The sequence below is a fragment of the Silene latifolia genome, chromosome 9 (assembly GCF_048544455.1).
Source record: "Silene latifolia isolate original U9 population chromosome 9, ASM4854445v1, whole genome shotgun sequence".
Classification (NCBI taxonomy): Eukaryota; Viridiplantae; Streptophyta; class Magnoliopsida; order Caryophyllales; family Caryophyllaceae; genus Silene; species Silene latifolia.
In genome coordinates this window covers 18,591,285-18,615,389 of record NC_133534.1, presented here as the reverse complement: position 1 = coordinate 18,615,389, position 24,105 = coordinate 18,591,285, and the positions used below count along the sequence as shown (strand labels likewise).

Sequence of the window (24,105 nt, the reverse complement as noted above, 5' to 3'; positions counted from 1 at the left end):
GTTCCTCAAAACCAGGGTGGTAGACAACCTCTTAGCGAGCTCACTAACCTTCATCCTAGAGTCATGAACCATAGGATAAGACAAGTACTAGTACGGGGAACAGCCCTGGGAAACATAAGTTGCCTCGGTCGCAACCTCTCTAGCCACCCTTGGTCCACGAGTCTCACGAGGAGGCTGGGCGGCCTTCTGACGACGAGGAATCAACACCGGCTCGGGCATGTCCTCAAGGATCTCATCAGGAATGAGGTAAGTCTGGGGTGGAAGGTTGGCCTTATCACTCCCTGGGTCAGCCTCCCCCATATGGTCAGTCACAGGAAGGTTATCCGCATCGGGTAACCTCATCCACCTAGATCTTCTCACCCTCCAAGCCAAAGTCCCATCATCTAATTCCCTGAACCACTTAATGTGTAACAAATAACCCTTATCTATGGTAGGCACCTTCTCAAACAAATCTGGGAAGTCAGGAGAGGCCTCAAAGGTGGTAAGACTCTGGGCCAACCGGGTCACTATGGCACCAAAACTATTGCGGGGCACTATAGTAAAAGCGGGCTTTCCTCGCGTGGGGTTAAGATAAGACATCAAAAGCATCACTTCATCTGAGTTCAGCTTACTCACATCCCTCTTCCCATAGAGTAAACAAGTCATCATCCTCAAAAAGATACGGAGAGACACATGTTGTACATCATTAATCAGTATGGCACTAGAGTTAGGTGCAGGTCGACCCGTAATCAAAGGAAGGTATCTAGGAGCCTCACTCTCGGTCGCCACATCCCTCAAGTACTCCTCATTATCCCTTTCCAACCTCAAGTGATCAGTAAACTGGTCAAGGGTTAATTCAAAACTAAAGTTCATCAAACGGAAGCTTACTGTTTTACCACCAACATCATACTTGTTAGAATTCATAAATTCTAGGGGCAGGAAAGCATAAGAATACTTATGGAGCCGATTCAACCCCTCGAAACCCAAAATCTCAAACATGTATTGTACATCCCCCTCAATCTCCAACTCCTCCAATATACACGTGTCCACACATCGGGTAGGTTTCATGGTACGCTTCATCAAGACAACAAAAGCGCCACGTTGGTCAAAATCAGCAAATATTACCGTAGGTTACTCATCCACCAGAGGAACCATGAGTCCCTGGCTCCCTTGGCCTTGCTCGGCCGCGGCGGTAGCTGCTCGGGTCCTCTTGCTAGGTGATCTCTTGAGGTCTCGGCATACCGCAAGAGTTCAAGTTCAACAAGAGTTTCCGGATTTCACATGAGTATCAGAGGAAAATTTCAGATTTTGCTCTCTTATAAAGCGAAGTTTTAAGACGTATTTTTTGATCATTTTAAGCAAAACGGACACTAGTTAGTGTAGTACTAGCATCAATTAAACTCCTATAAGCATTCTAAGATGAATATGAGTAGCAAAATCAAAACCTTGAGGCAACCCTAGAAATTTTCAAAGCATACTTAGGCAATTTAGGGGCTTAAAACCAACTTTTCTACATTCAAAACCATCATTTAAAACAAGTATTATTAAATTAATACTCTTAAGCATATGATTCCATGGTTAAAAATCAAAAATTTCAGTTTTTTATCAATTACTACACCTTCAATGTATGAAATAAGAGGATTAAAACACTTTACCTTGAAATGGAAGTAGATTGTGATACGGTCGTTTCTGTACCAAAAATAATACCTAAATACAACTAACAGAAGCTAGCAGCAAGTAGGGTCGATCTCCACAGGGAGGCTAGGTATCTATCTGTAGTCCGTCTATCTATGTCACAATTGGGGGGTTTTTAGTTTGGTTTTCTAAACTAATGAATGTTTAAAGGGAAGAGCAGTAAAGAGAGAGCAATAAAAGACAGAAAATATAATAAAGGTGATCAAATAAGAGAGAACATGTCAGGATTTCGGTTCACCAGGCAGTTTATCGACTCAGTAGCAAATAGCCTAGACAATCTACTGTGAGAAGGGTAAGGGAAAGGTCCTTCCGGTCCACTTTCTACCCTAGATTTCCACTAACTTAACTTCCGTCCTCGTTATGGTAGTCTACTGTTCATAGCAGGTCTGTTCATTCCAATATTCCGATCCAGAAACGAAATTAACCAAATTAAAGTAATTTAGAAGCATGCATTCAACTAAATTGGTGATACAGTTAAATTGCCATGGGGACATATTATCACATATAAATTGTCTAGCATATTCGCTATATCGTCACAATCCTACCATGGATTCCCTAGTCCTAACATAAAAGAGCTTAGCTACTCATATTACTAATGTTGTCAATATTAATATCAATGAATATGCTAACTAGAGACATAATGAAATAACGGAAATTAAGCATAAACTGAGATTAGGGCAGAATAATTAAGATGAAAAAACAAAGATTAAAGCAAGGAAATAAAGAGATTCAGATTAAAAGGAAAAAGGAGATTACAATCACAAGCAATTCCGGCGTGAAGAACAACCAGAAATCCAAGCAAAAGAGATCCAAGAGTAAAGTTACAGTAGAAAGTTTAATGAAGAGACTAAGAGGGTAAGAGTTGCGTTCTCAGAAGAGTCGAACCTCCTTATTAACCTAATTATGAAAGCTTAAATAGAAAAACAAAAGTCCATCACGAAATTAAGCCCAACACGGGTTAATTAATCCCGCGTAACATCAAAACCTCTCGATCGAGTAACTTTATATCACTCGATCGAACAAAATTAAGATCAAACCACTCGATCGAGTAGAAAATCTACTCGATCGAGTAACCTCTAAAATACAACTACTCGATCGAGTAGAAGAAGGAGTCGATCGAACACAATTGTACTCGATCGAGTACTTTCCAGCGCACAATTCCTGCTTCGCGCACTGAACTTCAAACGGCTGCCATTTCTTCGTTACTTGGGCAAACATGACGATTCCGGTAGCGTTGGAAAGCTAAGAGGACAAGCTTCTATCTCCAATTGGAATTACCCGAAAATAAGTTGTATAACTCTAGATATAGCTCTTCAAAATAGGCACTAGTAATTTGAAGTTCTTCCTTTGCTCGCCTAGCTATCTTACTTCTTTGCGCATCATAATTAGTAGTTTCCAACCTCCGACTCAACTCATCTCCTAAATGCATGCATAGGGACAAGTATTAAGCTTGATTATGCTCCTATTTGGTTCATTCCTGCAAATAAGACAAGAGAAACCAAAGTAGACAATTCGGGGGACATTTGTAGCTAAACACTACACAAAATGCATAGAAATGCGCGCAAATGAAGTACAAAATACTTATATAAAATACACGCATCAAATCTCCCCAAACCAAACCTTTGCTTGTCCCCAAGCAAACTATATACAAACTAATGGAACGGATATGAAAACTCAGAGCTAGCTATAACCTATCTACTCGAACCAATTTAATGCAAACAAAAATCAACAGTCATTGCCACAACAGTCAATACGCAAATGAGTTATAAGATGTTCATAAATAAAGCTGACCTATCGACCTTGCAAGACCGACAAAATCGGACTCTTACGGGTCACTCTTCTCTCATGAAGTAAAGGGTGATTATATATGTGTAAGAGGGAAAGAGAATACAGTCACTCACCTAAACTGCGACCTACATAACATGCATGCAACAAAAATGATAGACGATTTAAGTACTACGCATACACTCCAACCAACAATGTCCGTCACCGCCGAGTCTTACAAATAGGATGGGAAAGTGAGGTTCAGGTGAGAAAAGGCAAAATAAATTATGGAAATGTGAAGGTAAAGCGTCAAGCTAGCTCCTAAACAAGACCATATAAGACCGTCCGTATCTCAGCTGACTGAAAAATCAAACACAAATGCCCTTCATTGGCACACAACTCACTGTCCAAATACACTATCTCCTCAAAAAATGTAAAATAAAACGGAGGAGTGAGACCGTCACAAGATAGACATGAACGCGTACGGTCTCCAAATACAACCAGACAACAAATTTTTGATTTTTCATTCTTTCCTGGTTTCCTGCATACGTGATTTTGATTTTTTTCATTTTGATTTTTTTTTTTCCTTTTTCTTTATTCACGTCTTTTTCTTTTTCTTTCTTTTTCAATTCTTTTTTTTTTCATTCTCATATTCATACTCCCTTCCTTCATCCTCCACCAACTCCAACAATATACACACGGGCAAAATCGCAGACGAAAAAAACATACCGCAAAAGACAAACTAAACTATCTCGAGTAGGCAGGCTCAGTTTTGGATGTAGCTAATGGGTCAAAAAAGGCTATATTTGGCTTAAGTGGAGCTAAATGGGTGAAAAATGTAAGAAAGGGAAATTTGCAAGCACCTCCCTACATGTGACACCGACCACAAACCCGAATGTATGCAATTGACAAGAAATCAAATTTCATAAATGTGCAAAAGTGATAAACATGCTATTCAAGGAGTACTACTCTCAATTCCAATGTAAACCGGTCATGAATGTCACCAGTTATAAGGCTTTAAAACTCAGAAATTGTAAGTAGGTTGCCAATTTATCAGGTCAAGTCTACACAGTCAGCTAAATTTGAACAAAAACTCGTAGATATGCGCAAGACTCAGCTAATAACTATCAATTAGATGCAAGGCTTAAGTAAAAATGACAAGTTAAAGTGCAATTTCATCACGAAAATCTACCGTTCCGACTCAACCTATATGCAAAATGAAACGGTGAATATTTTTTGATTGTTTTGAAAATTTTTCAATTTTTATGAGATTTTTGGATTTTATTAACAATAAACGACAATGCATACAAAAATTAAACGCGATAACAGAAATGCAATAAAAACATAAATGCAGACACAAATATGGATGCATAACCTCCACAAACTAAACCATACAATGCCCTCATTGTACCCAAAACAGGGAAAGGAAATGCAAACTAAAAAGGAGAGAGAGTGTAGAAGCGGAAAAATTACAAGATAACGCGAAGAAGGGACCTCCCCAAACCAGCCAGCAACATGGGAGGTCACAGCTAGCGGCTTCAGAGCAGCTAAGTTGCGAACAAAATGCAAGAGTACCTGTAAATTCGCAAATAGCAACCGCAAAAAAGTACTGCCAAAGCAAAGAGGGCTAAATTGTTCACAGTCTATAGCCAAATAGGCTAATTATTAAGGCACACAACAAAACTAAATAAAGTGTTCAAAATAAATAAAAAGTTCTAAAATTCCGGGCTGCCTCCCGGTAGCGCTAGTTTCAGATGGGTCCCAGCTCGACCTTCTTCTTATCATCCACCGACAGAAATTAATGGCCCACAACAAGGTTGTTGACTGAATGAGGTTCCCTCAGCATCCATCAGCTTGACTTTAGGCCTCCATACCATCCGAGCAACAGGAGAACAACTTATCGCAGTGTATTGGCCTCCACTTTTTGCCCTTTTTCGCGCTTTCTTGTACGGCCTAGCCTTGTCCATTCCTCCGCCTGGGTCATCAATCCACACCGTTCCAGTCTCCAAAGTCAACGTATGATGCCCACCTCCTGGGTCCGTCAACCCATCAGTACCTGCAGAAGAAGTAACAAAGGAATTAGCTTTAATTGCAGAAATATCGTCTGAAATAAATTTAGACGACCATTCATTGATATCAGCCAAAAGATTACTCGATCGAGCACTTATATAGCCCGATCGAAGTATTTTTTTCAGCATTTATACTCGATCGAGCAACTTGTGTCACTCGATCGAGGACTTGATTTTCCTCATTGCTCGATCGAGAGCTTTCACCCTCTCGATCGAGTACTTCCTTGGTAATTTCACTCGATCGAGCAAAATAGGGCTCTCGATTGAGTGATTGAGCATGGGTAGGCGAGACAATATCCTCTTGAACGGTATCTTTAGCATCTATGCCATCATTTTCTGCATCAATAGGCAGAATCGGTCCTTCATAGGGAGTGTCAATCCAGGTGCAAATGGCATAGACCGTTTCAGGTTGCTTAGAGGTTTGCTCGGCCAATACTTGAGCCAGCTGAGCTTTAAGTGAGTTGATAGTGCCTTTACTATAGATGTCAACTCAGCAATTTCTTCCTTCTGCCTATTAGGAGGACTTTGTTGCGGCGGCGGCCAAACAAATGGGGGCTCTTGATAGCCTCTTTGCTGAAATGGATGTGGCGGCACATGTGAAGAAGAATGGCTAGCCTGTCTACGTTGCTGTACCAAAAATAATACCTAAATACAACTAACAGAAGCTAGCAGCAAGTAGGGTCGATCTCCACAGGGAGGCAAGGTATCTATCTGTAGTCCGTCTACGCCGCCTGAACGCATAGACTACATCATTATTTGCTGGACAAACGACAGCTTCGTGCCCCGCAGTACCGTATCTCTTACAGTGGACCACCTGTTGCGCCGTAGTGTGGAGCTGAGGTGAACCACTCCAAGATTGTCTACTCTCCAACTTGTCAGATCCAGCATTCTGAGCGTCAAACTGTGCTATAATTCGGGAGCTGAGGTGAACCACTCCAAGAAGCAATGGACACAAAATCACCAAAGTTTTGTTGAGAGAGAGTATGTGAGAGAGTTTGAGTGAATATCAAAGAGGATATGTCGAAAATTGTAAGTGAAATATGTTTATAGGGTTTCCGTAAATCGACTCGGTGAACCGACAAAATTGGGGTATGACAGGGTAGTCGTATACCTATCAAAAATAACTAACTAAACTAACTATATAGCTAGGGAAGTCATGTCGATCTCCAAAGGGAGGCAAGATATCTGTAAAGAGTCCGTCTATTCGGTCACAAATGGGCGGTTGTAAATTTGGTTTTCTAAACTAAAAGGCTTAAAGGAAAGAGAAATGAAGAAAGAGCAGTAAAAAGGCAGAAAATAGGAATAAGATGATCAATAAAGAGGGAACATGTCGGGATTTCGGTTCACTACGGTAGCCTAATGACTCAACTGCAAATAGTCTAGATAACTCATTGTGAGACGGATGTTGAAATGTCCTTCCGGTCCACTTTCTATCCTAGATCTCCACTAACTTAATTTCCGTCCTCGTCAGGGTAGTCTACTTTTCATAGCAGGTCTATTTAGTCCAATCTTCCGATCCAGGATTAAAGGGTAACTTAGAAGCGTGCACTCAACTAAGTCGGTAAATACAATTAAATTGCCATGGGTACAGAATCTCACAAATAAGTCGTCTAACCTATTCGCTACATCGTCACAATTCTACAGTAGATCCCCTAGTCCCAACATGAATTAAATTAGCTACTCATACTATCAATATTGTCAAGATCAATAATAATGAAATAACTAATATTAAACATATTGAAATAATAATAAAATTGCATAAATAATTATAGGGCAGAAATTAAGAGAATTAAACAAGAGAATTAATGCAAACAAATGAAAGATTGAGATTAAAGGAGAGTAAGAGATTACAATAGCGAGAATTCCGGCGTAAAGAACACAAGATCCAAGCAAAATAACCCCGAAAGCAAAAGTTACAGTGAAAGTTTAGGGAAAAAAGAAAGCAGCGTTTAAGAGTGTTTAGCAGTAAAAGATGGATAAAAGATGTAAATGACCTAATTAACTCATGCTTAAATAGAAAATAACTAAGTCCATAAACTAAAATAAGTAACACGGACTAATTAAAGCCCGTGAAACACTAATCCACTCGATCGAGCAGTTTGAAACAGCTCGATCGAGGACTTCAGCAAGAAAACCATTCGATCGACTAAAAATATCACTCGATCGAGTGACCTTGATTTCCAGCAATTCGATCGAGTACAGCAGATCATTCGATCGACCTCCTCAGCTAATAAAAGTACTCGATCGACCACCAAATGCACTCGATCGAGTGTTCTTCCTCTAAAACAGCTCCAAACTCGTAGCTGACTGCTTCGTGGACCATTCCTTCACGCATCCCAATGCAATATCTTGCTCTGAAAATCCCGTCTTCTCAAAATGCATGCAAAACAGGACAAAAATGGTACGATTCCACTACTTTCACGTTCATTCCTACAAAATAGACAAAACGAACCAAAGTAGCCATTTTGGGGCATAATGCAATATAAACAGTACAAAAATACATGGAAATACGTGCAAAAATAGGCTAAAAAGACTATATAAAATGCACGTATCAAATCTCCCCAAACCGAACCTTTACTCGTCCTCGAGTAAACTAAAATGCAACTAATGGAACGGAAATGAAAACTCAGAGCTAGCTATAACTTGTCTACTCAAACCAATTTAATGCAACAAAAATCAACAGTTACAGCTATAGCAGTCAATACGCAAACGAGTTATAAGTTGTTCAAAAATAAAGCCGACCTATCGACCTTGCAAGACCAACAAAATCGGACTCTCATGTGGTCACTCTTCTCTCATGAAGCAAAGGGTTGATTATATATAAAAGAGAGAAGGAGAAAACGTCACTCACCTAAACTGCGACCTACATAGCATGCATGCAACAAAAATGAAAGACGATTCAAGTACTAATGCACACAATCCAACCAATAATGTCCGTCACAGCCGAGGGCTTACAATTAGTATAGGAAAGTGAGGTTCAGGTGAGAAAAGGCAAAACAAGTTATGGAAATGTGGAGGTAAAAGCGTCAAGCTAGTTCCTAAACAGGACCATATAACACCGTCCGAATCTCAACTGACTAAGAAATAAACACAAGTACCCTTCATTTGGCACATAACTCACCATTCAAATACACTATCTCCTCAAAAAAAAAAATAGAATAAAACAGAGGAGTGAGACCGTCACAAGATAGAAATGAGCACATACGGTCTCAAAATTTCAACCAGCTCAAAAATTTTCAAACTTTTGTTTCTCTGGTTTCTTCCTGTGAACGTGAACTTCATGTTTTTTTTTTTCATTTTTTTTTCGTTCTTTTTTTCTATTCACGTTTTTTCTTTTCAATTTTTTTCTTTTCAATTTTTTTTTTCTTTTTTTTTCATACTCATACTCCTTTCCTTCACTTCCACCAACTCCAATAAAAATACACACGGGCCAAACCGCAGACGGAAAAACATACCACAAAAGACAAACTAAACTAGCTCGACTAGGCAGGCTCAGTTTTGGATGTAGCTAATTGGTCAAAATGACTAAATTTGGCTTAAGTGAGCTAAATGGGTGAAAAATGTAAGAAAAGGGAAAATTTGCAAGCACCTCCATGCATGTGACACCAACCACAAACCCGAATGTGTGCATTTGACAAGAAATCGAATGTCATAAAAGTGCAAAAATAATGAACATGTTATGCAAGGAGTGCTACTCTCAATTCCTATGTAAACTGGTCATGAATGTAACCAGTTATAAGGCTCTAAAACTCATAAATTGTAGGTAGTTTACCAATTTATCAGGTCAAGTCTAAACAGTCAGCTAAATTTGAACAAAAACTCGTAGATTATGCGTATGACAAAGCTAATAACCGTCAACAGAAGTGCAAGGCTCAAGTAAAAATGACAAGTTAAAGTGCAATATCATCACGGAAATCGACCGTTCCAACTCAACCTATATGCAAAAAGAAACGTGAATATTTTTTGATTTATTTATATTTTTTATTTTTTTTTTTATTTTTTTTGAATTATAATGAAATAAAAGAAACAATGCAAGCTGAAAATAGAAATGTGAATGCAAACAAATGCAAATGCAGACTCAAAAGGATGCAATACCCTCCCCAAACCAAAACGGACAACGAACGGACAACGCCCTCGTTGTCCTCCAGCATACACCAGCAGATATATACAGGGGAACGGGAACAAACAACCTATAAAAGAAAAACAATAAAATAAAAAGGAGACAAAAGAAATAAAAGAGCGAGAATAAACATACAAAACACGAACTTCCCCAAACCAGCCAGAAAACTGGGGAAGTGAGTAGACCAGTAGCTACTCGTCAGCCTCCTCGTCCTGAACGTCCTTCATCGTCACAATGTAGTCCGGGTCCACCTCCTGCTCTCTCTCTCTGCTGCCGCCACTGGGTCCTCTTCATCGTCCTCCTCCTCCTCCTCACTAGCAGACTCCGGGTACCCCTCAGCTGGGTACCGGTAGAAGGAAGGGTGGGGCCAACCCTCTGGGATTGGACGGTGTCGCCTCATGTGATACTCGTATAAAGGGAACATAGCAAGAGCCATGTCCATCTCTATACGAGCCTGTCTCTCTACAAGCTCAATCAACAAACCGTCACGGCGTCCTTGGTCCATGACCGCAGACGCCTCAAAGGGTGGAGGACGTACGAAATTAGCCGGAAAGACCGGTTGTGTCTGTGTCTGGTCAGGCGCAGGAGTAGGGGCCGGGGTAGGAGTGGTCGTGGAAGGCTGGCCACTCGTAGAGGGTGTAGACCCCTCTCCGGTCACAAGTCTACGCCGCTTCTTAGAAGCGGCTAAGGTAGGAGGTGGTCGGATCGGTAGGTGGTACTCGGGTAGTCGAGGTGGTAGGACTCCTTGTGCAACAGTGGGCAAAGGGACGAGACGAGGTAGGGTGCTACAAGGAAGGTCCACGGACAAGGAACTACCTATCTTCCAAGTCCGGAAGTCTGAAGTCAGCCAGATCTGAGAGAACATAGAAGCTAGTCCCAGGTACCTATCTCCAGCTATATACGGTAGGTCACGAGGCAAGGCAGGGAGGAGAGAATGGGCAAGAAAGGTAGCTATGCCACCGCAGACGATAGTGCCCGTGGTCTTCTCTCCCTGAGTCTGAAAGTACTGGGCGGTCAAGTAAACAATGTTGAAGGCAAAGGGGCCCTCACTGTCGATGTTCAGGTAACCGCCCAAAATGGAAAGCTCGGTGTTAGTGATGTTGTTTGGCTCCTTTCGGCCAAAAATAGTACTTCCCATCCATCGGAGGAAGTAACGAGCAGGGAGAAGGTGGACCTGAGCGAGCTTTCGCTCCAGAAAAGTGGTCTGGGCCAAGGTCCGCCAAAGCAGAAGGAGGACCTTCCTAGGGACAGTAGTGACGCCCGTAAAGGAAAGGCCAAGTCTAGTCCCAAACTCCTTCAAAGTCATAGAAAAAGTCCGGTTAAACAACCGGAAGGACACAGAAAGACTAGTAGGGGCAGCGTCGTGTGCCTTGGAGGAGAAGGTAAAGGAGCTGAAGAACTCAAGGCTCAGCTCCCTAAAGGTTTGGCCACTCATAGTAATAAGTCCGGTCATCCCCGTGCCCCTCAAAAGCTCATACACCGGCTCGTAGAAACCAAGCCTCTCAAGTGACGTACGACACAAAAAACAGGTAGGGAGAAAGTCACAGTCAACTAAACGGAAAAATCTAGCACGATGAATACCGTTAACAAAAATTACCTGGGGGAACTCGAGCTGCGAGTCGAGGGTGTCGTCTCCTCGAATAATAACTGTGCCATCATAACCGCTAGCAGCAGGTGTAGCACGACCACGACCACGGCCTCTAGAACCTGAAGTAGAAGACCGTCCACCGACGGTACGAGGTACTAGGGCTGCTCTGAAAGCAGCTGCGACTGCAGGTGAACACGCAGCAGCGGTGCTCACCGTACCTGAAGTAGAAGTTGTAGCTGCCACAGGAGAAGCAGCAGAGACCACCACAGAGGAAGAAGAGCTAGTAGCAGTGCTAGCAGCAGCAAAGACGGTACCAGCAGCAGTAACGAGAAAAACAGGGGCAGCAGCTGTGGTACTAGTAAGTATGGAGACGGTAGTAGCAGCAGGGACTACCGTCTCAGCCAAGGACGGACTGATAGTGGAACTGGAAGAAGGCATAGAGCTACTGTCCATCCTAATCAAGCAAGGGAGGGGAATGATAATTAATTAACGAATTAAACAGCAGCAAATCCCCTAAACAGTCGAAGATGTCGACTGAACAAGCCCTAATTCCCAATTTTGACCTCAAATTTTCGAATTAAGCAGATAATCAGTGACGGGGAAGAGGGAATAATCATCAAGTAAAGCAATTACAGCAGAAAAACCCAATTACAGTCAAAAATTTCGACTGTTATAAACCCTAATCACAAATTACTTCAAGAAATTCTAAACAACATATAAAAAGCGATGAGGTAAGGGAAATTATCATCAAGTAAAGCAAATTGAACAGAAAATCACAATGTCAGTCAAAAATTTCGACTTTGATAAACCTCAAACCCCAATTCCCAATTTACTTCATAAAAGGGGAAAATTAATGCAATTAATCAACAAAGAAGTAAAGGGATTACTTACTTGATGAAAGAGACCCAAAAATTAGCAATTAATCGACAGAAAACAAAGCAAATTGGGCGATTTTTGAGCGAAAACCGCGAACCTTAAAACCCTTAATTGACCGCGAAAATCAACAATAATCAGAGGTAAAATAGAGGGCAAATGTCGATTAAATAGAAATGAACAATTTGTGGGTGTTGGATTTGGTAATGGACAAAGGATTATGGAGGATTTGGGGGTTTTAGGTTGCACAAATGAAGAACAATGAAAAATGAAAACAATTAAGGAAAAGGAGGGAGGTTAAGAGACACTTCCTGCGTATTATAAACAGTTTCACTCGATCGAGTGATTTTAAATCACTCGATCGAGGACTGTCAGCTCCAGTTCACTTGATCGAGTAAAATTTAACTCGATCGAGAACTCCCTTATTTTGCCAACTCGATCGAACAGCTGCAAAACCCTCGATCGAACCCATTTCCTGCAATATCTTCTCGATCGAGTACAAAAAGTACTCGATCGAGTGCTTTTCCTCGCATATGTCTTCCAAATTGCGTAAAATCTCCCCAAACCTGCATAAAAACACTCGCAAAAATATCCCAATATACCAAATACAAAAAGTAACAGTCTATAGTCTCTCTACCTACGCTAAAAATGTCTAAATTCTAATTGTCCTAATAAAAGCAATAAAACAAATCTAACGGAAATTAAAAAATAGTTTTTACAATTTGTTACACGGGGCATTCCCCGCTCACTTCTCAAAAACATTCAGTAGCCCCTCGGAGGGCTTCTGACTGGAGGACGTCTCTTCAGCAACATTCACCGTCCTCTTCATTCTCCAAGAGCTTGCATTTGAACTATTAGGAGGAGAATAGTTGACGTCCACATACGCATGAACTTTTCTCGTTCCCTTTCCTTTCTCACCAGCCTTGACTTTGTCACTCCCAACTTGATGGATCTCAATTGCGTGACCTTTGACATCTCCTGCATTTTCATCTGTACCTGCAGCAAGGAAAACAGACGAATTCTCCTCCTTTTTGCTATCAATCTGAGGTGGAGGGGTCACAATAGCAGCACAAAATTCCAAATTTTCATCTGGAGTGTCAATAGGGGAGTCAGTAGAGGTAAGGGCATCACAAGGCTGAGCTTGCATGGGAGCCCTTCGAGACTTAGACTGATGGAATATCAATTCCTCGTCCCCAATCTGAAAAGTCAATGTCTTGCCCCCGACATCTATCACTGCATGAGCAGTGAATAAAAATGGTCTCCCTAAAATAATAGGGGTATGAGTATATTCGGAGATGTCAAGCACAACGAAATCAACGGGAATAAAAAACCTCCCGATCTTAACAGGTATATCCTCAATGACACCTAACGGCCGTGATATACTACGGTCGGCCATCTGAACAGTCATGTTCGTGCAATTAAACTTAGTCAAACCAAGTCTCTTAGCAAGAGACATAGGTAAGACACTCACGCTAACGCCAAGATCGCATAGCCCGTTATCAATCAAGTGGGTACTTATATGACACGGAATCGAGAAACTACCCGGGTCTGACTATTTGGGAGGTAACTTATTTTGAACTAGGGCAGTCCCTACTTCGGTCAAAGCTACCGTCTCATGATCATTAATGTGCCTCTTACGTGATAAAATTTCTTTCATAAATTTAAGGTAAGAGGGTACCTGTGTCAGCAATTCTACGAACGGAACAGTGACTTGCAAGCTTTTCAAGAGTTCGGCAAATTTACCGAACTGTTGATTGGCCTTCGTGTTCTGTAGTCGCCTCGAGAAGGGCACGGTAATAGGTATCTCGAGCCCTTTGTTCCTTTCTTCCAACGTGTCGGCTGGATCAAGCTCTTTATCACTCGATCGAGACTTTTTACCTCTCGATCGAGCACTAGCAGGCTCTCGATCGAGGTCTTCATTATTAGCAATAGTCGATCAAGCAAAAATGCCACTCGATCGAACTCTTTCTTCAGCAATATCACTCGATCGAGTGGTTTAGACTTCTCGATCGAGCTGTTCATTTTCCTGTTCACTCGATCGAGCAACATTTTCACTCGATCGAGTCCTTTCTTCATATGTTTTCCTCGATCGACCCCCAGAAACTAGTCGATCGAGTATTCTCTTCGTTTTCAGCTCGTTTTCAACAACAGTAACCTGTTCATCAGCAGTAATACTCTTCCTTGGGTCTGAATTCAACAGCTCGGGTCCTTCATATGAACGACCGCTTCTCAGATTTATCAAATTCACCATCTCATGTGGATTTTTATCGGCTTGGGACGGCAAATGACCCTGCTTCCTCATGGACTGGTTCGCGGCTAACTGGGCAACTTGGGTTTCAAGTGACTAAATGGATGCTTCTTTTTGTTGATCACTTAATTGTCATTGCTTTGTCAAAGACTGCAACATCGTCTTCAACTCAGATAGCTCACTTACCCCACCAGAAGATGATGCACCTTGATTTGGAGGAGGAAAGGAATGAGGCTTTTGGAAGCCTTGTTAAGCCTTATGAGGAGGGACATATGGCTACTGCTGCTGCGGTGGAGGGGTGGGATTGAGCACATTTTGACTTGTCCACCTCAAGTTGGGATAGACTGCCCCTTGGTTATTATAGTAGGAACCTCCTCCTTGCCTGTATTGTTGAAAAGCAAGGACCTGTTCCTTCTCTGTAAGACAGTCAATAGCAGTATGACCATCGTTGCTCCCACACCTCTCACATGTGACGGTGTCCTGTCTAGTAAGCAAATGAACCGTCTGAGGCTCCCCAGCAGATTGCAGCTCCAATATATCAAAACGGGCATTCATGGCTTCCAGCTGAGCCACTACTTCTTAATCAACTGAGTGAACTGTTCTTATACCATCCCTTTGGTTCCCATATTCAGCACAATGGGTCCCCATCTCCTCAATAATGCCCCATCCCTTATCGTCATCAATATTCTTCTGAAATATGCCATTGGATGAGGTGTCTAGAATAGCTCTATGGTCGTCATATAACCCATTATAAAATTGGTTACATAGAAACCATTGATCAAACCCATGATGAGGAAGAGACCTCACCAATTTCTTGAACCGGCACCAGGCTTCATAAAATGTCTCATTGGGTGCCTGCTTGAAACTTGTTATCTTTCGCCTCAGCTGATTGGTGCGCTGGGGAGGAAAGTATCTCTTATAAAAAGCAAGAGCAAGGGTCTCCCAGTTCGTGATCCCTTTGGCCGTGCGGTCCAAGTCAGTCAGCCACTCCCTGGCCGAGTCAGTCAAATAAAAAGGAAACAACACCTCCTTAATCTTGTCTTGAGTTACCTCCTTTGTGGCGGGGATAGTAGAACAGTAGTTCGTAAAGACCTGCATATGCTTCCTCGGGTCTTCACCTGCCACACCTCTAAAGAGATTTCTCTCCACCAAATTGATATAAGACGGACGGATGTCAAATGTGTTACCGTCCTCAGTCTGGAGATTGAAACCTTTGGGAATAGAAGATGCTTTAGGCTCCGAATGAATTGCAATATTCCGCATCTTTACTGGTTGGTTTACAGAACTGAGATTGTCTTCTTCAAAAGACTGGTCTTCTGCAAATAGGAAATGCTGAAGTTCGGGTTCGAAAGTACTCAAGTCTTCCTTTCGTGATTCTCTTCGCAGACGGAGTCTATGCCTAAACAGTCGCTCTGGCTCAGAATCAGCTGAAACTAACTCCGGCCTGTTTGACCTGGGCATACACAGCACTAAAAGAAAATAAATAAGAACTGTCTCAAGGAATGGAAATTCCCTGAGACGGATAAAATAAACGAAACAAGAAACAGATAGGGCAATTGCCTCCCCGGCAACAGCGCTAAAATTTGACAGGGCAGTCGTATACCTATCAAAAATAACTAACTAAACTAACTATATAGCTAGGGAAGTCAGGTCGATCTCCACAGGGAGGCAAGATATCTGTAAAGAGTCCGTCTATTCGGTCACAAATGGGGGGTTGTAAATTTGGTTTTCTAAACTAAAAGGCTTAAAGGAAAGTGAAATAAAGAAAGAGCAGTAAAAAGGCAGAAAATAGGAATAAGACGATCAATAAAGAGGGAACATGTCGGGATTTTGGTTCACTACGGTTGCCTAATGACTCAACTGCAAATAGTCTAGATAACTCATTGTGAGACGGATGTTGAAATGTCCTTCCGGTCCACTTTCTATCCTAGATCTCCACTAACTTAACTTCCGTCCTCGCCAGCGTAGTATACTGTTCATAGCAGGTCTATTTAGTCCAATCATCCGATCCAGGATTAAATTTAACCAGATTAAAGGGTAACTTAGAAGCGTGCACTCAACTAAGTCGGTAAATACAGTTAAATTTCCATGGGTACAGAATCTCACAAATAATTCATCTATCCTATTCGCTACATCGTCACAATTCTACCGTAGATCCCCTAATCCCAACATGAATTAAATTAGCTACTCATACTATCAATATTGTCAAGATCAATAATAATTAAATAACTAATATTAAACATATTGAAATAATAATAAAATTGCATAAATAATACTAGGGCAGAAATTAAGAGAATTAAATAAGAGAATTAATGCAAACAAATGAAAGATTGAGATTAAAGGAGAGTAAGAGATTACAATAGCGAAAATTCCGGCGTAAAGAACACAAGATCCAAGCAAAATAACCCCGAAAGCAAAAGTTACAGTGAAAGTTTAGGGAAAAGAGAAAGCAGCGTTTAAGAGTGTTTAGCAGTAAAAGATGGATAAAAGATGTAAATGACCTAATTAACTCAAGCTTAAATAGAAAATAATTAAGTCCATAAACTAAAATAAGTAACACGGACTAATTAAAGCCTGTGAAACACTAATCCACTCGATCGAGCAATTTGAAACAGCTCGATCGAGGACTTCAGCAAAAAAACCATTCGATCGACTAAAAATATCACTCGATCGAGTGACCTTGATTTCCAGCAATTCGATCGAGTACAGCAGATCACTCGATCGACCTCCTCAGCTAATAAAAGTACTCGATCGACCACCAAATGCACTCGATTGAGTGTTCTTCCTCTCAAACAGCTCCAAACTCATAGCCGACTGCTTCGTGGACCATTCCTTCACGCATCCCAATGCAGTATCTTGCTCTGAAAATCCCGTCTCCTCAAAATGCATGCAAAACAGGACGAAAATGGTACGATTCCACTACTTTCACGTTCATTCCTACAAAATAGACAAAACGAACCAAAGTAGCCATTTCGGGGCGTAATGCAATATAAACAGTATAAAAGTACATGGAAATACGTGCAAAAATAGGCTTAAAATACTATATAAAATGCACGTATCAGGGTACTCGGTCGAGTATCGGTTGTACTCGGTCGAGTGCTTCAAAATTAGCAGATTACTGTAGCTTCTGCTTTTTAAGCACTCGATCGAGTATACCTCGTGATCGGTCGAGTAAGGCGTACTCGGTCGAGTATCCTATGTACTCGGTCGAGTACTTGAAATGAGTAAAATGAAATTGTTTTATAATTGTATCGTCGTCCCTACAAACAGGAGAAACGTTGTTCGGAGTCTAAAACGTATTCAAAACTCGTCACAATTAGGTCCTATTTCTACCATCCACTGTACAACTCAGCAATTATACACATAACCCCACTGGATTGCATCAACAGTGATATCGTACTTCAAAAATAATCTACGCATCCAACTACCATATCTTGCCCATACAATACGATTTAAACTTGAATGGACTACCAACAATGTCATAAACACGTAAACACTCACCCATTTTCATCATGCAACAACACTGCTTGATCATTTGGATATAGTGTGAACACATCCACATAGACACTCACTATCTATACTTGTACCATAACCATCATACAAAAAACTCAACTCTAACCACGCAAGCTCATTCACATATGCTTTAACATATCATTCCCTTGTGACATATCTGTAATAACTTCCATGCCAAGATTTAACATGAAAACCAAGATGGATTACTCATCACACATCAACATACACACAATCCCACACTTTTATCCATCGCGGAGTTACTGGCTTAAGCAAGTTAGGCCCGGGATTTTTAGATGAGGGCGCCTTCTTACCCAAAACCTACATAAGAGAGCTTCCAACACACATACACCAGGTTCATTTTAATTTGTCAAGCTACATTCATTTGGTTCATTGGTTCAGGTTACAAAAACCTGGCTCTGATACCACTTTGTAACAACCCCATCTATCAAAAAGCCTTAACAAGACCTTCCCTAGTACATAACGGCGTTACCGTCTCGGTTGTCTGAGGCAAGTATATCAAATAGATAATAATAGAACATTTAATAAACTCTTTACAACATACAGCGGACCCAAAAGGTGATCAACTAAACTATACAACATAAGGAAATACAACTGGTTGAACTACTATCGTCTAACAACCAACTTTATGTCACGCGACCTCTCCAACCCATCAGCTATACCAAGACAGGATCCACTCAAAACCTAAAAAGTCTCACTGCTCACCATTTGCCGGCAATATCAAATAGATCACCCCAGACACAAACAACAAGAAGAAACACAATAAACACACCACACAAGTCAGTAACAGTATAAGGTGATAAGAAAGCAGTAAGTACAACAAATACCAAAACGAGCAAAGCTATACCAACTTCACTGTCTCCAAACTCCATTGCAACCAATGGCTCTTATCGCAACGAGTAGTCGGGTTCCCATCACAACAGGTAACCCATACCGCCAGTGGTAGACCGCAGTCTTGCCACCAAAAGCCCCTCTCATCGCAATTAGCAAACCCAGCTCATTAATGTGTACATCCCCCTTGTGACGGGAGCCACAAAAGGCGAACATGGGGGTAAAGACCATCTCCCGACAATGGCTTCACAATCGATACTAGTAATACCAATAACGCTGCCACACCACAACATAATACTGTAACTAAACCATTACAATAGAACACCCACAACAATGGTAATCACATTAACACAGCCAGTCAATCAATCAATCACAAACTGAAACTGAGTAGAGAAACCCTATCTTTTCGCACTCCATTGTAATCGCATTAATCACATCAAGCCTACCAAGATTCCATATCATTTCTTACAATCAACGATTATGCCCTATTATTATCCTATTAAGATTGACTAATCGATTAACGAATATTCAAAAACTTACTTCGAAGACAACTAGATGTCGACGGCGGCAACGGCCCAACTCAAAGTTTTTGCGCATAAGCTACATCCTTCCCCAGATTGTGGTTCATGGTAAGGTCATGATTGGGTAGAGAGAGATGATAGGGTAGAGAGAGTTGGGTTTAGAAATGATAAAATGATTTATGAAAAAAAAAATGTTTTGAATCGTAATCTCCACGTAACATTATAACACGCTGTCAGATGAGCACTCGGTCGAGTATAGGTCATACTCGGTCGAGTACACCGCACTCGGCCGAGTGACCCTTACTAGGTCGAGTATCCAGTCTCCACTACAATCTAACTCCCTCTCCATCTCCCAACCAGGGTCCTATATATGAGGTCAAAGGTCGATTAACGGGTCCTAAAGAGGGCGGGTATTATAGGTCGGGTCACTCGGGTCGGGTCAGACTTACCAGTTTTAGGCCTATATGGCCCTCACGGCATACATGGTCTAAGACTCTAAGCAGATACACGGTGCTTGACGGAGAGACGCGACCAACTCGAGTCTCAATCTATTTTATGGTTGTATTTATCTATTATTATTATTATTATTATTATTATTATTATTATTATTATTATTATTATTATTATTATTATTATTATTATTATTATTATTATTATTATTATTATTATTATTATTATTATTATTATTATTATTATTATTATTATTATTTTATTTATCATTTTATAATATTATGTATTAATCTTTCAATTATTAAGAACATGTAATGTACTTACGGAGTATATTTTAATTGGTTTTAAAATTATGAATTACTGTTTTAAATGATTAATAAGTACTTTCTCTTATTTCTTACGGGGTATTTTCTTCCTACTTTTCCATTTGGTTAACTTTTTTTTTCTTCCCACTTTCTGTCTTTCCTTTTTTGACAACTTTTTTATATTCATTTTATTTGACGATATTTTAAGTCATCGGGATAATATCGTTAATATTGTAATTATTGTATCTTGATATTATATGATCTATCTAACTACACATTATATTCTTATGAATCATAATTGAATATACATCAAAACTTTCTCCTATGTTTTTGTTCTATATGGCATCAGAGAATCGTTTTCGATCCTGAGTTTCTTTAGTTCTCACCAAAAAAATTTCCTTCCTATATCATTGAAATGACAAACGGAACCCTAATAATCGGCGAAGGAAAGGGAGATGGCAGCGGTGGCAAGAAATTCGAACAAATTACACCGTTTTCGTCATTGTACTTGTACCTTCATCCTTCCAATAGTTCGAGTTTGTCGTTGAGTCAGATAAAATTTGATGGTGAAAATTACGAACTTTGGGCGGATGCAGTTCGCAATGGTCTCGACGCCAACAATAAATTGGCTTTTGTCGAGGGTACTATTCAGAAGCCGGTGATGGCAAGTGGAGATGAAGAAAGTCTTGAGAGCGTGGCATGGCGTCAATGCAATGCCATGTCTAAAGCATGGTTAAGGAACGTCATCGAGGTTAGACTTCATCCAAGTATCTCGTTTTCTGGGATGATAACCAAGATATGGAAAGAATTAAAAGAGCGTTTTCAACCCGGAATGCACCACGAGTGCATCAATTGAAAAGCAATCTTAATGAATGCAAACAAGGTAAAGACCAATCGATTGTTGAGTACTATACTCAACTTAAGGCAATATGGGACGAATTGTCCAATTACAGTCTTGTCCCTCCATGTACGTGTAGGGCAGCAGTAGCGTTGCTCAAAGAACGCGGGGAGAAAAAGGTCCACCAGTTTCTTATGGGCCTCGACACGAATCTCTATGGTAACATAAACTCTAATTTGCTAATGGAGGATGATGTTAATTCATTAAGCCGAGCATACTCACTCATGTTTCATGAAAAAAGGCATAGAGCCGTGACAAAGGCCAAGATGGAAATAAATGAAGCTGCAATGGCGGTCAAAACAACGAATAGTGGTGATCGTGGCAATGGGAATAACTCGAATAAAGAATGAGGAGAGGAAGACCCCATCCATTGCCATATTGCAACAAAGACTATCACACTGAAGAAACCTGTTTTGAGAAACATGGTTATCCTACTCGTGGTCGAGGTCGTGGAAGGCATGGAGGCCGAGGTTGTGGCGGTCGTGGAAGAGGCAGTTGTTTTCAGGTTGCCAATGCGGCATCCACAAGTTAATCTGATTCGTAGAAAAAGGCCCAACAAACTTTCACTGCTAATAAAGTCATAGCATTATGAAGCCTCTTGAACAACAAACCTAAAGGTAGTCACAAATTAATAGGTATGGAAAATAAATGTGTTGGCGAGTGGTTACTTGATAATGGTGCATCGCATCATATGGCAGGGCAACGAGAGTTACTCACAAAAATATGGAAAGGCGCACCTTCCATTGTTAGGCTGCCAAACGGATCACTCATAACTGTCCAAGAACACGGGATAGTTTTGTTGGCTTAAAATTTTGTCCTAAAGGACGTTTTATATGTTCCATCGCTTACTTGTGATTTAATATCCATTCAACAATTGATTGAGGAAAATAATTGTATCGTGACTTTTTACCCTGACTATTGTGTTATACAAGACCGGTTTACGAGTATGCAGATTGGGTAGGGTAAGCATAAAGATGGGGTTTATATTATGAAGAGTGGCCGAGAATTGGTGTCGTTTTCAGCGACGTACGTCTTTAGCACATAAGACTTGGCCATCCTTCCAGCAGTATTTTGCCTTCCTCATGTAATTTAGTTGGTTGTAATTTAGTTTGGAATATCATGATGTTTGTGATTCTTGTTGTCGTGCCAAACAGACACGCTCCATTTTTAAAATTAATAATAAAAGGAGTAATGAATTGTTTGCTTTAATTCATTGTGACATATGGGGACCGTATAAGACGAGTAGTTTGTCGGACGCTCATTATTTCGTAACTATTGTAGACCGCAGTAGAGGAGTATAGGTGCACCTAATGAAACATAGAGGGGAAGCCAATCAATTAATGAAAAATTTCTTCAAAATGACTATAACACAATTTGGGAAGCAAGTTAAAATCGTGCAAAGTGCTAATGGCACCGAATTTCTTTCGGAATCATTGAAGGAATATTATAATGAGAACGGTATGCTTTTTCAGACGAGTAATATTGATACTCCACAGCAAAACAGTAGGGTGGAGATGAAACATAGACGTATTCTCGAAAAAGCGAAAGCCCTTCTTTTTCAAGCTGACTTACTGACTTATTTTTGGGGAGAGTGTGTTTTAACAGTCGCATACTTGATTAATATAACCTCAGCTCGCATTTTGAATGATTTAACTCCTTACGATGTGCTATATGGCAAAAAAACCTATACTCGACAATGTGCGTGTGTTTAGATGTCTTAATTATGCTCACAATAAAGACAAACCAAAAGACAAGTTTAATGAACGGGAAAAGTGTTATGTTTTGGTCGGGTATCCACATAGTAAAAAAGAGTGGAAGTTATATGGTTTAAAGAAACGTACCATTTTCGAGTCAAGAGACGTAATATTCTATGAACATATTTTCCCTTTTAATACTGTTAATTCCGATGGGCAAAGGGAAGAAAATACATCTTATAAAAGTATTGATGAAAATATGGATTATACACCACCCGAATTACAGCCTATAGTGACGGAAGTGGAGCCGATTGTTGATAAGAATGTCGAGGAAAGGGGGAGTAATGAAGTGGCTGATATTGAGAATGCGGAAGTTGAAAATGTTGAGGGCACAAATACACAGAAAGTCGATGAGGAAGCAGTGGAGGAAGAGAGACCGGCTGGTCGTGGTGCTCGTGAGAAATTCGAGCCCTATTTTTTTTTTTTTGGTGAAGGGTAAGTATATATTAAAAAAAGAATCGAGTACAAAGTATATGAAGGTAATCCATCAAGTACAGACTATCAAAAGAATAAAACCAATCTAGCAGCCAACAACTTAAATAATCTTATCTAACCAAGCTTTGTCATGCTGATTGAAAGGCTTCCTATTTCTTTGTTCCAATCTCACTCGGATGTCCTTACAAATCTGCTTCACAAGAATCCAAGGAGCAGCTAGCTGATGATAGATTCGAGCACGATTTCTAGCATTCCAAATGACATATATGACACCTACAAAGCAAGCACCAGTGAAGAGTCTTTGTAATCCACTTCTACCCCTGCCTATAGAGAACCATTTGATCATGTCTTTTGCAAGGAAAGGAAGGTGAAGATAATCCTGTAACAAATGCATACAAATCTTACTATATTCACATTTGTAGAAAAGATGTTCGTGGGTTTCAGGTTCCATCCCACAATTGTAGCAAGTTGTAGCAGTACCCATTCCCATTTTGTACAAATCTTACTATATTCGAGCCCTATTGGAAGAAGGATTATTTATGCAAAACGACAAGAATTGTTAACCCCATGAAACGTGCTCACTCAGGCCAATCGAACTCCTCAAAGTCAGGTACTCGTTGTCCAATAGCTAATTGTGTCACATACGATTGATTTTCTCCTTCTTATAGGTGTTTCCTTGCGACCATTGATGCTATCAAGGAGCCCCGTAATTATGCCGAAGCATCAAAAGTGCCAAAATGGAGGATTACAATGGGAAAAGAGATTGAGGCATTAGAATCAAATGGAACTTCGAAATTTGTCGAGTTGCCAGAAGGAAAATGACCCATTGGATGCAAATGGGTTTATAAGGTAAAATACAAAGCCGATGGAACCATTGAACGATACAAGACAAGATTAGTTGCACAAGGTTTTACACGGGTGGAAGGGGTCGATTATCATGAAACTTTCACACCTATGGCCAAAATGACGAGTGTACGGTGCTTGTTAACCATGGCCATAATTAAAGGATGGTCTATTGCACAACTAGACGTAAACAATGCTTTC

General features: G+C 40.6%; 1 protein-coding gene across 1 annotated transcript; it reads left to right on the top strand.

Annotated features, from left to right (window-relative positions):
* The first annotated feature begins 22,543 nt into the window (after positions 1–22,543).
* On the top strand, positions 22,544–23,883 carry LOC141600673 (uncharacterized). The gene is made up of 2 exons (XM_074420916.1): positions 22,544–23,061; positions 23,730–23,883. Exons 1-2 carry the CDS (start codon positions 22,544–22,546, stop codon positions 23,881–23,883), a joined length of 672 nt encoding a protein of 223 aa, XP_074277017.1.
* The last annotated feature ends 222 nt before the right edge of the window (positions 23,884–24,105 follow it).

Excerpts from the sequence above, each read along its gene's own strand:
- LOC141600673 (XM_074420916.1), top strand. The coding sequence starts at position 22,544 with ATGGCAAAAAAACCTATACTCGACAATGTGCGTGTGTTTAGATGTCTT. Across the intron at positions 23,062-23,729 it reads TTTTTTTTTTTTGGTGAAGG|GTGTTTCCTTGCGACCATTG; the intron begins GTAAGTATATAT and ends TCCTTCTTATAG.